We start from the raw sequence: 18911 nt of genomic DNA on the forward strand, positions 1-18911 counted from the left end.
GACCTATATAGGTCTAGTGAAGAATAGGAAACTAGGATTCAAAGAAGCAATATACTTAATATTATGTTCGAAATATGAATGTACATGATATGTTTTCTCTGTCCCGCACTCCTTTGTTTCTAAACATTGGTCTATGCTGTTAAATCTGTTCAATACATCATCTGTGATAACTTCTGACATCATTGGTCAAAGCGGGACTGCTTACATACCATTATTTAGTAATCTCAATTTCACTAGCGTTTGTCCATTGCTTAAAGGCAAATATACGACACATTAACTCATTTGTAAAGTAATCAGACGTCTGAACCTGTTTTATATGTGTGAGTTCAGTTCTTTAAGGAATTGGAGGTGGGCAGGATGACTGGTTAATAATATGTAGTACGCTGTGGTTTCACTTGTTGTTTGGATTTTGATGTGTAATAATGGATCCAGATTTCATCGACAGTCACAAGTCGATGAAAAACATCTTGCGGACTGCAATTAAACAACCAGTCATTGTGCTCAAATATTGTGCCGGATACGCTTTTGGTCGACTGTGAGAAATCGCCTTATCCATCTGTCACATTGATTTTTCATAGCCAATTCTCCGTGCAGCATATTATGCACCCGCTCATTTGAGATGCCTACAGCCTCAGTAGTCAAACGAATTTTTATTCGACGTCTTGCATTGCCATACCACAGGTTTTGGCAACGGGTTCATTAATACAAAAGTGAATGATATTCGCAGATAGTGCAGAGTCGGTGTGTATTACATCCAATTATGTTTTGATTTGTGCAGCACTTCAATCCTTCAAATGAAAATGTTTAAAAACTGTACGAAACTCGGTGTTCTCCATTTTCAATCGCAGTCGACACACTGACTATTTGAGACTGCTGTCAACGATTAACTGTGCATTGAACAATGTTGAAAACATTTATATGATCCTTGGAGTAATCAAGCTTACCAACGATGAAGGTGCAACGAAAATGTTCCATTCCTTCATAGAAATTCACCAGAATTACCGAACAACCCTAGTATTGCTAGGCGGTGTATTTCCTAGTACCCTCTGGGCAGACGAACGATAAGGTCATTAGCGATTAGTTTAAGGCAGACAGTGTGGTATTACCTTCTCGGTGGCCATGTAGTAGATCCAGGTGACGACGGTGTAGAGGACCGTGGGCTGGTAGTGCTGCAGGCCCTGCTCCAGTCCGAACACGAGCAGCATGAAGACCACCGTGATGACGAACGTGACCGCCTTGGTCCACTCGAGCACGATCTTGGTGGCGGACATGGCCAGGTGCTTGATGTTGGAGTGCTCGGCCATCGTCACGTACGGCGACCAGTCCTCCTTCTCGATGAGCTCCTTGATGTAGGAGGCGCAGTACGCCACCACGTTGTAGAACATGAGCGAGTACAGGCACGTCAGCCGCTGGCCCGGCATCAGCAGACGGTCGCACAGCGTGAAGAACGTCAGCTGCAACACAGACGTAGGCTCAAGAGCGATCCCAGGACCTGCTACTAACCAACAGCCGTTACTTCCTCATATCAGCTATGCAAGACATATTAAGTACTACATCATCTTGTACACTCTACTCTGCTGGCACGTCTGATAGATCTGTAGTTGGAAATGACCACTTAGGATAATCAAAATATCCACGGGTGTACTGCCGGTCTACAGTGTCCAACGGGCACAATATTTCGGCGATCATACATGTCGCCATCATCAGGTGAACTGACGGACTGAGCTCCTGTGAACGTGCCGGTACGGAGATCCGTACGCTATGGCTGCTCCGCCGACAGCGGAGGGAGTGCGCCGCGGGCGGAGGGTATTTAAAAAAACCCAGTTCCCCCTGAGCAGCCATAGCGTACGGATCTCCGTACCGGTACGTTCACAGGAGCTCAGTCCGTCAGTTCACCTGATGAAGGCGACATGCATGACAGCCGAAATATTGTGCCCGTTGGACACTGTAGACCGGCAGTACAGTGGATATTTTGATTATCAAATACGTCGGGAGAAACTCACGACCACTTAGGTTGTTGGCCTGTTTCTCGCGTAGATGTAGCGTAGGCGTACTAATCTGTAGAACTCCAACACTAGGCGAACAGAGATAGACGATTGAACTGAAACCGATGAATTATATCAGTTAATATAACAATTTAAAAAATGGATTTCGGCTCAACTTTTTTATCAGTACATTAGTCTCAATGGCCAGGATTTTTAGAGATTGGTACATTGTTCGCACATCCACTGATAAGCAAAACCATTGTGACTACTACCTACGGCAAGATTGAATGGCACTTGCAGTGTTGCTGGCACGGATACGACAAGGAAAGTACAGGACAACTCCATAATGATATTCCGCCGACACTATTTCTTTAAATTTAAACCAATATGATCTACACTTAAAGAGTCAGTTTGGACGAAGTGGAAACTGTGTGTTAGGAAGACGTCAGGCGAATTATAATGCTTTTAAAAAAAAATTTAAAGGTATGTTATGCGTTGATATTTGGTGGATTTAAATGTTTCGGTGCTAAGTCTCACTACAACGACCTTGTGTCTCCGTCATGATTTTCATTATTTGCTCGGGATTATACAGAATAGAATAGATAATAGAGAAGGGTAAATGTATCAAATTGAAGTAAGAGGTGCTGGTCCAGAAACGACCAATTCGAAAGTTATAAGCGAAAATCGTTCTAATACTTCTGACAGTGGAGTACATGTACCGGTAGTGCTATTGCTGAGATTCTGGGTTAGGCGGGTTTCAGAGGTGGAGAAAAATGTGGAGCAAACTTGAGCTATAAAATGCGTACCTTATTCGCAATGAGCACTCGTTCATTTTCGACACTGCGAAACACATCTCTTCTAGTGAACAAGTCTGGAACCGCGTGACCGCTACGGTCGCAGGTTCGAGTCCTGCCTCGGGCATGGATGTGTGTGATGTCCTTAGGTTGGTTAGGTTTAAATAGTTCTAAGTTGGCTCTGAGCACTATGGGATTTAACATCTTAGGTCATCAGTCCCCTAGAACTTAGAACTACTTAAACCTAACTAACCTAAGGACATCACACACATCCATGTCCGAGAGAGGATTCGAACCTGCGACCGTAGCAGTCCCGCGGTTCCGGACTGCAGCGCCTAGAACCGCACGGCCACCGCGGCCGACGTAGTTCTAAGTTCTAGGAGACTGATGACCTCAGAAGTTAAGTCTCATAGTGCTCAGAGCCACTTGAACCATTTTTGTTTTTATTTTCGCAGTGAGAATGAAGTGTTTAGGTGAAATTTGCTCCAAAACGCAGAAAATAAGGTATCCTCATGCACGCATGACATCGAAGTGATACCTGTGTGATACTAAGATAGCAAAGAAAATCGCCACTGTGGATACTTCGGAAATAAGAAGCGAAGGAAAAGAAACATGTATGGGATGTTGGATGTTCTTCCGAACGCTGTCATGCTACTTTTAGTCTCGATACTTTTCTCTTTTGTGATCTGTCAGTACCCTGTAGATGGCTACCGTGATGTTCCAGCTTCCAGCTTTGTTTTTCTCTGTACACCATGACGAACTTCTTACAGTGTTTAATTTTACAGCGTTCTTCACGTGAACAGGATGGCCATAGTCGTTCCCTAGATTACTATTTTATTCGTCACTAAGAGATGCTGGTAGATGTATCAGGAACTCCAGATTATCCCATGTAACCACACTCCAGGAGAACACCTCCGCCATTCAGCATCTGCTTCTACAGCGCACTGTTCGATGACAGGGATGCGTCGCTTCGTGGAGTAAAAAATGTAAATGTAGTGTGGCATTGTTAGCTGGGATATCCCGGTGTGTGGTTTCAGCTTTCTATCAGAAATGGTGTTCTTGTTCCACGCACACTGGCCTTTTTCCTTGCGGATATGTGTGAGTCGCGTCGCATATGTATTGTAGAGTGTAGGTGAACGGAATGGATGTGTGCATAGTGTATTGTTGTGTTTGTGTTGTACGATGATGATGAGAGAAGGGAGAGGGTGAGATCTGGTGCCTGTACATAGCCTACGCCTCTGGAATAACACCAAAACAGACGCCGAGCTTAACGTCCCCAACCGGTACAAGAAAGATCGGGAGAATGAGGACAGGCAAAAGTTGGTAGAGATTCGTGCTGCTGTAAAAAGAGCGATGCGCGAAGCATACAACCACTACCACCGTCATACCTTAGCAAAAGATCTTGCTGAAAACCAAGGAAATTCTGGTCTTACGTAAAATCGGTAAGCGGGTCGAAGGCTTCCATCCAGTCACTCACTGATCAGTCTGGCCTGGCAATTGAAGAGAGCAAAAGGAAAGCTGAAATTTTAAATTTAGCATTTGAGAAATCTTTCACGCAGGAGGATCGTACAAACAGACCGCCTTTTGAGTCTCGTACAGATTCCCGTATGGAGGACATAGTGATAGACATCCATGGGGTTGTGAAGCAGCTGAATGGGTTGAAAATAAATAAATCGCCGGATCCTGATGGGATTCCAATTCGGTTTTACAGAGAGTACTATACTGTATTGGCTCGTTACTTAGCTTGCATTTATCGCGAATCTCTTGCCCAACGTACAGTCCCGAGCGACTGGAAAAAAGCGCAGGTGACGCCTGTATATAAGAAGCGTAGAAGGACGGATCCTCAAAATTACAGACCAATATCATTAACATAGGTTTGTTGCAGGATTCTCGAACATATTCTCAGTTCGAATATAATGAATTTTCTTGAGACAGAGAAGTTGCTGTCCATGCATCAGCACGGCTTTAGAAAGCATCGCTCCTGTAAAACGCAACTCGCCCTTTTTTCACATGATATCTTGCGAACCATGGATGAAGGATCTCAGACGGATGCCATATTCCTTGACTTCCGGAAAGTGTTTGACTCGGTGCCCCACTGCAGGTACGAGCATATGGGATTAGTTCGCAAATATGTGAGTGGCTCGAAGACTTCTTAAGTAATAGAACCCAGTACGTTGTCCTCGATGGTGAGTGTTCATCGGGGGTGAGGGTATCATCTGGAGTGCCCCAGGGAAGTGTGGTAGGTCCGCTGTTGTTTTCTATCTACATAAATGATCTTTTGGACAGGGTGGATAGCAATGTGCGGCTGTTTGCTGATGATGCTGTGGTGTACGGAAAGGTGCCGTCGTTGAGTGAGTATAGGAGGATACAAGATGACTTGGACAGGATTTGTGATTGGTGTAAAGAATGGCAGCTAACTCTAAACATAGATAAATGTAAATTAATGCAGATGAATAGGAAAAAGAATCACGTAATGTTTGAATACTCCATTAGTAGTGTAGCGCTTGACACAGTCACGGCGATTAAATATTTGGGCGTAACATTGCAGAGCGATATGAAGTGCGACAAGCATGTAATGGCAGTTGTGGGGAAGGCGGATAGTCATCTTCGGTTCATTGGTAGAATTTTGGGAAGATGTGGTTCATCTGTAAAGGAGACCGCTTATAAAACACTAATATGACCTACTCTTGTGTACTGCTCGAGCGTTCGGGATGCCTATCAGGTCGGATTGCGGGAGGACATAGAAGTAATTCAGAGGCGGGCTGCTAGATTTGTTACTGGTAGGTTTGATCATCACGCGAGTGTTACGGAAATGCTTCAGGAACTCGGGTGGGAGTCTCTGGAGGAAAGGAGGCGTTCTTTTCGTGAATCACTACTGAAGAAATTTAGAGAACCAGCATTTGAGGCTGACTGCAGTACAATTATACTGCCGCCAACTTATATTTCGCGGAACGCTCACAAAGATAAGATAAGAGAGATTAGGGCTCGTACAGAGGCATATAGGCAGTCATTTTTCCCCTCATTCTGTTTGTGAGTGGAACAGAGAGAGAAGATGCTAGTTGTGGTACGAGGTACCCTTCGCCACGCACCGTATGTTGCATTGCGGAGTATGTTTGTAGACGTAGATGTAGAACCAACAGACGGATCACCGTCAGTAGTCTCAGGTGCCCTCACTTCATGAGAGGTTTGGAATTTAATCCAGGACACTGGCGCAAAGACTGGTGATCAGGAACCTTACGTCATCACCTCTCCTCCACTTGTCGGCCAAATACTAGCACTGCAGGATTCGAATCGGCATTTCTCCAGTCGATAACCACGTGACATGCATGCGTTAGCGATCTCTGCTACTTAGGCGTTTGTATTCTGGGATTTTCGACGTAACCGTACCCTGCGATCGACGTGTACCAAAGTTACATGCTCATCTGCATGACTGCTTTTGTAATTCACACTTAAGTACTTGGGAGCACTGTTCGGCCATGGTTCCCGCACTCCTGGCAACATCGTTGAATGGTGATATCGATTCTATTCAAATATCGACCTATTCACTGATTACTCCAACCGGTGCCTTTGAGCCGAAATACACGTTCTTTCTCAAAGGCCGCTGTCAAACGCGATGATTTCACGTGTGTGATTTATCACGCGCTCGATTATCAAGTCAGCGGCTGGTGCAAGGACGGAAGCCGTATCAGTCACGAACGCGTCAAACAGTAACTGTTCTCCATGTCGTGGCCAGAGGAGTGCACACTCTCCAGCTCAGGAGATATCTCTAATACAGTTAACTGTAAGCTCAATTTCAGTCATAAATATTTAATTACATTCACTTTGTGAACATCAAAACCGTCACACATCTCGCAGAAATCGAGTCAAAATCTCATTGTTTTGAGTAAATCTGAGGAACAAATAGTCGTCTTTATCGATTAATTATTGGTTTATGTAGGAAAAATGCTCTATTCGAAAGAGGCTTGTTCTTAATTTCTTGGACCCACAAGTTGACTGCATGTATTTCCAGCTACGATTTATAGTGGGGGTATTAGTACGTATGTTTTTCTAGTTTATTAGTTATCGTGTAGTGAAATCAGTGCCAAATGATATGCCAGAAGGAATTAATATCGTCCCAAAAGGAATGGCCACTGCATTTATAAAGCGTTGGGCCGGCGTTCGTAACCGGGGCTTAACAGAATTGCCTGGAAAAGGAAAAATCGTGGGCTGGAATCATACCTTGGGCATGTGTCTGTGATTTGAATGTGCCGTTTCTGTATATCTGTATGTGTAATTACGCATGTTTAAAAGTGACAGAAATGAGAGTGTAAGCACCGATGGCCTAAAACATCAAGATCACCTGCTTAACACGGTGTTCCACGTTACTGCTGCAAGCCTGCGTGGCGTGGTTTCGATTAGTCCTCGGTAGGTTTCCAGAGGTACGTGTTACCAGATGTCTATGCACGGGTCATGCAATGCCTGTAAATTACGGCCGATGTTTTGTAGCCACGGATCTGGCGCCCGATAGCACCTCAGATGCATTCAGATCAGGCAACTTTTGTGCCCTATATGTCAATGTGAGTCACTATCATGCTCCACGATTCTAGTCTTATCCTTCCGGAAGATGCGATCCTAGTCAGGGAAGACTACATGTATTAAGGATGCAGGTGGTCCATAATAATGATCACGTAGCCCAAGTTGTCATAGTGTCTTCGATTACTACCCAGGACCCGTGGAGGCCGAGGTGAATATCCTCCATTGCATAATAATGCCCCTACTCGCTTACGTCCATGCCGCGCTGTCTTTTACGAGCAGCCTTTCGCCTACCTGGCAGACGGCGTGTCTGATTACTATCATGGACCTTGTATAACAAAAAACGGGCGTCATCGACAAGGGAACATATTTTGATTCTCTGTCTGCCTATCCTTCGGCAGCTGTGGTCTTAACCCGCCGGATAAATACATAAGTCAAAATTGTTTTCAACATGCAATGAATAGTGCCAACTCAGTGTAGTAAATAGTGTAGCTTGTAGGGGGTGAGAGAAAGAAAGGGGGATAAGGATGTAGCGTCTTCTTAGTGATCATCATCATCATCATCATCAGCCAAATCAATCATTAAATGATGTGACCTCTTCGAGTCGTGGATTCAGGTAGGCTTTCACCAGTCTTCTCCAAGTGGGACGGTCTTGGGCAGTTCTCTGCCAGGTGTTACCAGCGATCTTCTTGATGTCTTTGTCCCATCTGTCTGGTGGTCTTCTTCTAGGCCTCCAGTGATCTCTCGGACTCCACTCCAGTACTAGCTTCGTCCATCTGATGTCTTTTCTTCTTGCGACGTGGCCAGCCCACTGCCATTTCAAGGAACTTACTGTCTCTAAGATGTCGTTAACCTTCGTCACAGACTGGATGTCATTTGCCCTTTTCCTATCCTTTCTTGTATAGCCCAGCATTGATCTCTCCATGGCTCTCTGTGCTGTCCTAAGTTCCCCTTTTGTAAATGAGTTCAGTGTCCATGTCTCGCAGCCATTCGTCATCACAGGAAGAATGCATTGATCAAATACTGCTTTCTTCAGATTTACTCGCATTTTTGATCTGAATACTGTTGAATTCTTCCCAAATGCTTACCAGCCAAGCTTGACAAGCTTGATGCGTCGATAAATTTCTGGCCTTATGTTTCCCTTCATATTTATAATCTGGCCAAGGTAGACATATTCACTGACCTCTTCTAGTAGACTGTCCTTGACTTTCACATCTCCAGCTGGGACCCTTTTGTTGGACATTACTTTTGTTTTGTCACTCTAAACAGCGGTTCCTAGGAAATGCTATATCCTTCTTACAAGCGAGTTCTGAGGGATCTTTCCGGATGTGGTAGGTTTCCATTACCTGGCTGGTCCTAAACGCCAGTTACCTCTCAGGAAGGTATTTCTGCGCTACTGACGTTCTTCTTCAAACGAAGGAGCTTCTCTAACCTTCTTAGTGATAGACGCCAGAAATTCCTCTTACTGTCAGTATGTGATGCTAGGTTTATAATGTCAGAGATTAAGCAAAAACCCTGCTTCTCGATTCTGTGTTTCCCAGAAACGATAGCAAGACAGGAATTATCTATTATCCTTCCCTTTGTACAAAAGTAATTTTGGACCATGTTAATTTTAGTGCAAAGCCCTTTCTCTGTTATCATTGTCTCCAAAATGGTGATGAAGGTTAGAGAAGTTCCTTCATTTGAAGAAAAACGTCAGTAGCGCAGAGATACCTTCCTGAGAGGTAACTGGTGTTTAGGACCAGCCAGGTAATGGAAACATACCACATCCGGAGAGTTCCCTCAGAACTCGCTTGTAAGAAGGATATAGCATTTCCTAGTAACCGCTGTTTAGAGTGACAAAACGAAATTATCCCTAACCTGACAGTATGCTATTTCCTCGCTGCTACCAAGGTTTTAAAAATGGCCCAGCTGCGCCACACTTTTGCAGTAAACACGTAGCGCCTGCGTGGTCAAAATCCATCACAGAGGACTTCCTGGTAGGCGCCATGTTGGCTTCATGCATTTATAGCTTCATGAATTTATAGCAGTAGCGAAAGCCCTTGAAATTCGAATATGATATGTAGTATTCATGAGACGTAAGTGAGCTATGTGATTGTCGCGATCGGAAGACAACTGCCGTCTGCATAACGCGGCGAGATGCTACGACCTACAGGCTAGGTAACGTGCTATCGTGCTCCGCTGTTGCTCCTCGTTGCTAGTATTTACCCTCCCTCCCCCTTCCCCCTCCCTCCCCCTCTCCCTCTCCCTCTCCCTCTCCCTCTCCCTCTCCCTCTCCCTCTCCCTCTCCCTCTCCCTCTCCCTCTCCCTCTCCCTCTCCCTCTCCCTCTCCCTCTCCCTCTCCCTCTCCATCTCCCTCTCCCTCTCCCTCTCCATCTCCCTCTCCCCTTCCTTGGCATCACTTTCTAACTTCTATTTTTAACTGATGCTCGATCACATGTGAGACCTGATATCCAATATAATTGCGCTCTTCCCTCCCAATTTCAGTATTCAGTATTCATCTTCTTGTTTGTACGTAAATCTTAAATAAATTGTACATCTCATATAATGAAGAAATTGGCGCTCGAACTGCCCGGAGAGCCGTGAGCGTTAAAGCGCCGCTTCCGGGACGGGGAGGTGCGCCGACACCGGATCGAATTCGCCCGGCGGATTACCGATGAGGGTCGGTGTGCCGACCAGCTTGGTTGTGGTTTTTAGGCGGTTCCCCACATCCAACGAGCTGAGTACTGGGCGGTACCCAAGTCGCGCCACAGTTACACGATTCGCGAGCATTTAGAAAAGTTTCGCTCACTTTCACATGTATAACATTACGTGCAGACAGAGTACACCTATTCCTTCCCCGGTAGTAAAGGGGGGGGCTACAGGAAGCGCATGCGGCCACCCATTAAACTAACCATATGCCATGTCTGTTAATAACCATGCCGACACTGCCCAGAAGTGGGACAAAGGCACAAGAAAAAGAAGAGTGAAATTGGCGCTACCCGCTTTGTTATGTCTATGATACTGCCTTCTCGTTCACCTACTCTGATTAATCGATGATCAAACTGTTTGATTCACGGCTGTAAGTAGGATCGAATAAGATGTTTGCATGGCCACAGGCCACAGTATCACCTTCTCTGGGTTCCACCCGTTAGACGAAGTGTGTGTGTGCGTGTGGGAGGGGGGGGGGGCAGGGGGGGGAGGAGACATGTGAGATGTGCCGCCACCAGTACTCACCTGGTTGATCATGGAGAGGATGTTGGCCATTTTCATGATGCATCGCTCTACGCGTTCAAGTGGGGCGTACACCTTCCACAGGAAGTTGGTGACAGGTTCCACTGCCACTGCCCACCATCCAGCAAGGCCCGATAACGCTGCAGACAGAATTAACGCCATTCGTGATTTCAGTAGTAGCTTGTAAAGGAAAATTTAAGGCATAGGTATAAATTTTACCGAATAATAATAATAATTTAATAAGTTTCAGTTGCAAAATACTGACACTAATTACGAGGGGACTTCAAAAATTAAGTTACACGAGAGTGGCACAGTGTCAGAAGGGAGTACATCTTCCGGGTTTCCTGCATACACAGTTCTGCCGCCGTGCGGTTAACAGGTGTCTAACAGTACGGGATAAAACGGCGGGGCAACTGGAAACGGACTCCAAAGCTGAAGTAAGCGGGACAGTACGATTCTTGCAGGCAAAACGTCTAAATTGCACGCAGATTTCACCGTAAAATTCTGGTGGTATGTGAACAGTGTGCAATGTCGCGCGTAGCGGTAGTGAAATGGTGCCTATAACCTGACCAATGCCGCACATATGTAGGTGTTAACGATCATAAGGCAAGGCCTTCAATATCGTTCACAGACGCGAATGTGCAGGCAATCGGGGAACTAATTTTGCAGCAATCGCAGATTTTCTGGGAATGAGGACGCTCACACAAGCGTTTCTCGAATGGTTTGGTGATCATCGTCTATCGTCGAGGAACTGAACGATTTATAGAAAGTTCCGTCGGTTCATTACAGAGACTTGGTGACTATGTTTAAAAATAGTACTATGTATCTGTTTCACTTTGAAGAGTAGTGTAGCATTCAATAAAAGTTACTTGGGCAGCTATAATAATGTGTAACTTACTTCCCGAAGTCCCCTCGTATTTTGCAGAAGAAAGAGAAACTGGTAGAGGCCAATATCAGGGAAGCTCAGTTTGGTTTCTGGAGAGATCTAGAACCCTAATACTTAACTTGGAATTTAGAGAACGCTTCTGACAATGTTGACATCAATGTACTCTTTGATATTCTGAAAGTAGCAAGGTTAAAATACAGGGAGATGGTTCAAATGGCTCTGAGCACTATGCGACTTAACTTCTGAGGTCATAAGTCGCATAGAACTTAGAACTAATTAAACCTAACTAAGGACATCACACATATCCATGCCCGAGGCAGGATGCGAACCTGCGACCGTAGCGGTCGCTCGGCTCCAGACTGTAGCGCCTAGAACCGCACGGCCACTCCGGCCGGCCATACAGGGAGAATAAGGTTTGCTACGACTTCAGGGAAGCAAGGCTGGTGTTATAAAGTCGAAGGACATGAAGGGTAGTTGAGAAGAGAGTGAGATTGGATTGTAACCTTTACATTGAGCAAACAATAAAGGAAACCAAGGAGAAATTAAAATTCAGTGAGAAGAAACGAAAACTACGAGGTTTGCCGATGACATTGTAATTCTATTAGAGGCATAGGGCTTAGAAAGGTAATTTTAAGGAAATGGGTAGTGTCTTGAAAACAAATAATAACATGAACATTAACAAGACGAACAAAGTAAAACAAGGGTAAGGGAACAGAGGCGAATTCAATCAGGTGATACTGAGGAAATTACATTAAAAAATGAGACGCAAAAGTAGTGGATGAGTTTCGCTATCTGGGCATCAAACTAAGTGACATTGATCGAAGATGACAGAATATAAAATTCAGACTGGCAATAGCAAGAGAAGAGAAGAGAAGAGAAAAGAAAAATTTGTTACCATCTAATGTAATTAGTTTTAGGAAGACTTTCTCTTAAAGTATGAGGACTGTAACGTAGACGGAAGTGAAACATAGACGTTTATCAGTTCAGACAAGAAGAGAATTGAGGTTTCTGAAATGGTACACTAGAGAAGAATGTTGAAAATAGTGGGGGTTGTTCGAATAACTAATAAGAAGGTACTGAATCGAAGTAGGGGGGAAAATTTAGGACACAGCTTGACCAAAAGAAAGGGTCAGTTGATAGGACGTATCAAAAAAATGGCTCTGAGCACTATGGGACTCAACTGCTGTGGTCATAAGTCCCCTAGAACTTAGAACTAGTTAAACCTAACTAACCTAAGGACATCACAAACATCCATGCCCGAGGCAGGATTCGAACCTGCAACCGTAGCAGTCTTGCGGTTCCAGACTGCAGCGCCTTTTAACCGCACGGCTTTCGCGAAGAAAAGGTATCACCCTCGCCCGAAGGGGTCTCCCAGGCAACAGTGTAATAAGACTCTGTTTAGTACTGTATAAATAACCAGTATGTAGTCAAACAGACCTAGAAGCCCTGCCTCTACATACACAAAATACACGTCCGTATGATTTCAGTTAGTTCATTTATTACTTGTTCCGTAGACCATATTCGCGATAAATGTTATGACGCGGAACGTGTGAAGCGCGCACACACACAAACGCGCGCGCGCGCGCACACACACACACACACACACACACACACACACACACACACACACACACATACATACATACATGCATACATCACACGCACACACACACACTCACGCAAACGCATCTCACACACACATGACTGTAGTCATGTTTGTGTCTATTTTTGACGAAGACCTTATGGGCCGCAAGCTTTATGTGTGACAGTCTTTTTGTTGTGCCTATTTGCGGCTCAGCTTCTCCGCTATATGGCGAGTGGCAACTTTCGTTTTCATAATATTCTCTTTTTTTTTTTTTTTTAGACGTAGTTTCAGTGTTCAGTGGAAGATGGACTTCCCTAGTTCTGTAGAGGGAGTAAACAATAATTTTAGGTGGCACGATATGAAGACCTGCTATTATTGAATATTCAACCATCGGACATTGTACATAACTATAGCGGTTATAAGAAAATAAATATGTATAGATAAATATCAGCCCAAAGCAACTGTGGAGCTACAGGTTCCTACACAGTGCATGGTCCGACTGATTCCTCTGGCGAGCAAAAGAAATGCCCCCGCTTGTTGACACTGGCTGTCAGCTGCCTGTGGCGCCAATCGCAGCTCTTTAATCTTACCCGCATCACTGCCACACGCGGTTGGAGTGACATCAAAGGCCGCTTTCATCGCACAATTAAAATACGCTTTATAAACGTCTTCTTCAATCCGCAGGCACCTCTCTCCAGAGGCGCAAAGCGGATTCAGAAATATTTTCGTCGGCGACGAAACGTTATATCTGGATAGCAATGTTCGGACCTAGCATTGATCTTTACGGTGGGTAGGATGTCTGATAAGGAGAGCGAGTTTATAGGAAAATGGAATCAGTGCAACTGTGGGTCAACACGCCGTTATTTATGACACCTACAGCACTGAAAACATGAGTATCTGTACCAACGGTATTTAGAGCACTTTTGCCTTTGCAAATAATTTGGGACTTATTCCCGCTTTTGCGTCTGTATAAAACCTTACTCGAACTAGACGCGTTTTGATACATTCAAAGCATATTCATTGTCCGCAATAACTATTGTAGTTTTGTATGCAAACCGGTTTAACGAGATCATAAACAATTATCATTTTTAAAATAACTTTCAGTACTCATGTTTTTTCACTCCTATAACATTTCCAGGCGTTCTTCTGTACAGAGGCGTTCTTTCTTATCACACTACACTGCACTGACAAAAATTTTTCTTTATTTACATTTTTGTATGTATTTACATTCAGCTCGAGTAGTTTATTTCGATCACGCGCAATGCGATCGTCTTTTGTATTGTTTTGTGGCTGTGGGAGTGTCTGCTATCAACACCATCCGGTTCTAGAGGGCTTTAGTGTTATTCCTCTGCATATTTCTATGTAGCGGAAAAGCAGAACGTCAAAGCCACAAAAACAAAAGACAATCGTACTCCACTCGATCAAAATAATGTACTGTGCTCAAATTACACGAGGTGGATGTGGAAGTATAAAAACATATAAATGAAAAAAAAAGTACTGTGTATCAGTGAATTACGGAGTGCAAAGAATCGAACGTATATGTGTAGAAGATCGAACTGAAATAACGTAGGAGGCAAAAAGAAAAAAAAAAAAGTGAGTAACAAAAGTAATATGAAACACTAGAACTGTTTATCATTTTGTTAAATCGATATGTAAACAAAACCGCAATACTTTTATAGTGATCACTGGAGATACTTCAAATAAAGCGAAATGTGTCTGCTCTAAATAAGACCTTATACAGTTGTAGAAATAGAATAACTTCAATATTACTTGTAAAATCGCGATTGCGGAAGAGAGAAAAAAATTTTTAAATAGTGCTTTTGTCTTTATTTGACAGAATTTTATTTGATACGACCCAGGTTTCAGATTTCAAAGCCCGTATCTAGTGTTATACTGTCCCAGAAGAGTCATTACTGCATTCTGGTATAAAGGGCGGATCGAATAGATCCGCTGTATACGATGTCGCTTGCTCGGTTGCTCGCCTTGATCCCGCCACACACGAGCGATCTGCCGAGCAATCTCAGCCAGTATTACGACCGCCACTGTGTCTAAAAGTTCTGCTATGGAAAATAGACTGCTATGGTTAGTAGCAGCATTTGGAGTTGATCTCCGTATCCCCACGAATAACTGCAGAAAATAACGCTTTTCTTGGGAACTGTAGGTTGCTTTACAGCAAACATTACATTTTTCACAGACGCCAAGTGGGCTGTGTGAATCTTTTTAGTGTACTAATACAGTTTGTTCTTCGTTTATTAGTCCTCGACTTCCTTTTCATTAGTTTCGTAGCTTAGCTTCAAGTATTCACACAATTTGTTTCGCAGTCTTTTTGTGTCTATAGCAGCTCTGCTGATTATCTTAACTCTTGTTATAAATTTTGTGAAGGAGAGTCGGATCATATTAAATGACAAGCTACTTGAGTATAGATGTATAACAGATTTGCCCTGAACATTTCAATTAAAATTTTCACTTAATATTACGGTACGTCATTCCGTTTAGAGGTTGAATGATGCCTGTGGTTATTTCTTAAATAACTCAAAAATCATCGGATGGAGCCGGGTGTACCGTTACTAGTGCTATGAACTTTCCATCATTTCTAAAGCACAAACATAAAAAATGCTAATCACTGCAAAATAGGATAGTGTATTTTGTGTTAGTTCTTAATATAAGTGGCAACTATGGCCTCCACTTCACTTCTCAGAGTAGTTGATGGTCCCTGAATAGGAGGAGGAGGATATTAGTGTTTAACGTCCCGTCGACAACTAGGTCATTAGAGACGGAGCGCAAGCTCGGGTGAGGGAAGGATGGGGAAGGAAATCGGCCGTGCCCTTTCAAAGGAACCATCCCGGCATTTGCCTGAAGCGATTTAGGGAAATCACGGAAAACCTAAATCAGGATGGCCGGAGACGGGATTGAACCGTCGTCCTCCCGAATGCGAGGTCCCTGAATAACTATAAATTGTAATGGATTAAGTTCTTACTCACCATGGGCAAAGTGAAACGAAACAAAACAGCACGAACACGCCTAATAACTAGAGATACGAATAGCAACCGGATTGCTAATCAGAAAGGCAGTAACGCTGCAAGCAAGAATCACGTGCGATCCACCGGATTCCCTGGGATTTCAATGCGACGAACGATGAGCCACCGATTGCAGCGATTTGCCTACGTAAGTGGTGATCTATCAAGCGATAGTTCTCTCATCTAGCAGCATGTCAGTCTTTTTTGTCGATCGGAGAAGAATCAGATTACAAATTTAAAAAAAAAAGATCTCGATGGTGTTTGACTGTTATTGATATCGATACTGGAAAAATATTGCTCTCAAGAATTCCAAGACTTTAGAGAATGTTTGAATTTTGTGTTTTAAGGCTACCATTCACTGGTAGATGGCAGTGGCGTCGTTTTCAGCGAACTAATTGACTAATTCTTCATAGTTCAGCCAATTTTCCACGAAGTATTTTAAATAATATACCCAAAGTTTTCTCGTAAATCAGTCTGCTGTTACGAAAAGCAGTATCGAAATCTCTACTGCAGTCCCAGGGACTAGCCCGGACATACAAAAAGACGTGAGCAGGGGCCTTCGGTTTACATACCTAGAGAGAGAAAAATTAATAACATAGCTTTCATTTACCTACTAAAGCATGACTACAACTTACATTTATGTTTGTATGCAGTAACATTCTTCTACTATGCTTTTGACGGATGATGAACTCAGTGTAAGTGCTAATGGCAAAAGATATTTTTATGTGGTATAATTACAGTTGAACAATTTTCGGATTTTTTTTCCCTTTTACTTGCACTGTGAAACCTTGCTTCTTGCCAAAATTTCATGATTCTAGGTCAGCGGAAATTACATAAATGGCCGTATCTTTTGATTGATTGCCGTAGAAGCTTAAATAATTTATGCCGCCAAGGGACCATAAACCTTAGAATATTATATAAACTTTAATTTGATGCGTCTACCGGCTCCTGAAAAAAAAGGGTCTTAACAGTCAGACAGACAGACATATAATGATGATGTTTGGTTTGTGAGGCGCTCAGCGACGCGATTATCAGCTCCCCTACAAATTCCTATCACTGTCAAGTCTCCCTATTTTCCCATATGATCACGAAATGATGAGGACAACACAAACACGTAGTCCCTGGGCGGAGAAAATCCCCGACCCGGTCGGAAATCGAACTCGGTACCCCTTGATCTAGAGGCAGTAACGCTAACCAGTAGACGACGAGCTGCAGACACAGACGGGCAACAAAGTGATCCTATAAGAATTCCATTTCTACCGATTGAAGTACAGATGCATAAAGAAGGATATACATGTTATGGTACTAGAACTATTCTACATTTACGGCGCTTACAACATCGAGGAACGAACAGGAAAAAACAAGCAGATACACTCTATGACAAAAAGAAAGACGCACCACGAAGGAATTATCCAGATGGGACACAAATCAGTAGATGTGATGTTCATGTACAGACAAACAAGTGATTACAACTTCAGAAAAATTGAATGATTTATTCAAGAGAAAGAGCTTCACAAATTGACCAAGCCAATAACACGTTGGACCACCTCTGGCCCTTATTCAAGCAGCTGATTAACTTGGAACTGACGGATAGAGTCGCTAAAGTGAGGGATATCGTGCCAAATTCAGTCCAACTGACGCATTAGGTCATGAAACCCCCGAGCTGGTTGGAAGGATCTGCCCATAATGCTCCAAGCGTTCTCAGTCGAGGAGAGATCCGGCGATCTCGCTGGCCAAGGAAGGATTTGGCAAGCGCGAAGATGAACAGAGGAAATTCTCACCGTGTGCTGAAATGTAAGCCCGGGATGGCTCGCCAAGAAGGGCAAAAAACAAGGCGTACAATGTAGTCGACGTACCGCTGTGCTGTAAGGATACCGCGGATGACAACAGAAGGGTTCCTGCTGTGAAATGAAGAGGCACCCCAGACCATCATTCCTGGTTGTCGGGCCATATGGTGGGTGACGGTGAGATTGGTATCCCACCGCTGTCCGGAGCGTCTCCAGACACATCTTCGCCGGTCTTCGTGGCTCAATGCATCTTCGCTGGTCATCAAGGGTCAACCACTGAAGACAGCTCCACTCCACTCAAAAAGATTCCAGGCCGAATATGGTCGACGCCCTTGCAAACGGGATTGTTGGTGTACAAAGGTCAAGGATAGTCGGCGCAAGGGGCGCCATGAGCTAGCCTCTTTTCTGTGACCCGTCTGTTAGGTCCTTGTACTCACTGCAATATCAGTTGCACGTCCGATCGACGATGATGATGAATCCGGGACTGTAAGTGCCTCTCTGACGACTGTCCTATCCTCACGTTCTGTCGTCTCTCTAAGTCGACCATTTCCTTCTTGACACTATGCTCAACCGCGGGTCACCCTTCCCTGCCAACATCACTGAATAGTGGCGTATCTTCTATTCAAATGTCGAACGATTCACCGATTACCCCACCCAGCTTCCTTCGCCCAACTACACGTCCTCTCTCAAATGCTGACATCTGCGTGTATTGTTTACGATGAGTACACGGAATGACTTTATGCCCTGGAATCAAGATGTCCTTTGTTTACTATCCTTGGCAGCTGCGAGGTGACATTGCGCTGGAGCATCATACATTCTTCTATCGGCCGCCAATATTACAATTTTGTTTTTCCAACGATACCTGTATTAATATATTTATATATTTTTGTGACCAATTTGCATAGCTCGTTCGTGGTGAGTCCAGCTCCCCCCCCCCCCCCCCCTTCCCCCCCTTCCTAGAGTATACTGTACTCTACATTGGCATACTCAGCGTTTGTAAATACTTGCCGTATGCATAAACAATGCTGGGAAATTGGCCAACAAATCACAATCAGACTCAGAGTTGAAAAATTCAGTTAGTAAACTCATACACAACTTCACAACTTGAAAATGACACTCGATAAACAAAACC

At 44.0% G+C, this 18911-nt stretch overlaps 1 protein-coding gene across 3 annotated transcripts in view; it reads right to left on the minus strand.

Moving 5' to 3' along the window:
• The window catches only part of LOC124612990 (E3 ubiquitin protein ligase RIN2-like), a 229453-nt gene that overhangs the window by 36000 nt on the left and 174542 nt on the right, over positions 1 to 18911 (minus strand). For all 3 annotated transcript variants that reach the window (XM_047141534.1, XM_047141535.1, XM_047141536.1), the window contains 2 exons: positions 10508 to 10644; positions 1107 to 1454 (listed from right to left, as the gene is read on the minus strand). In XM_047141534.1, the coding sequence (XP_046997490.1) occupies positions 1107 to 1454; positions 10508 to 10644 (485 nt within the window). The remainder of the gene's footprint in view (positions 1 to 1106; positions 1455 to 10507; positions 10645 to 18911) is intronic.

The sequence above is a fragment of the Schistocerca americana genome, chromosome 4 (genome assembly GCF_021461395.2).
Source record: "Schistocerca americana isolate TAMUIC-IGC-003095 chromosome 4, iqSchAmer2.1, whole genome shotgun sequence".
In the NCBI taxonomy this organism is placed as follows: Eukaryota; Metazoa; Arthropoda; class Insecta; order Orthoptera; family Acrididae; genus Schistocerca; species Schistocerca americana.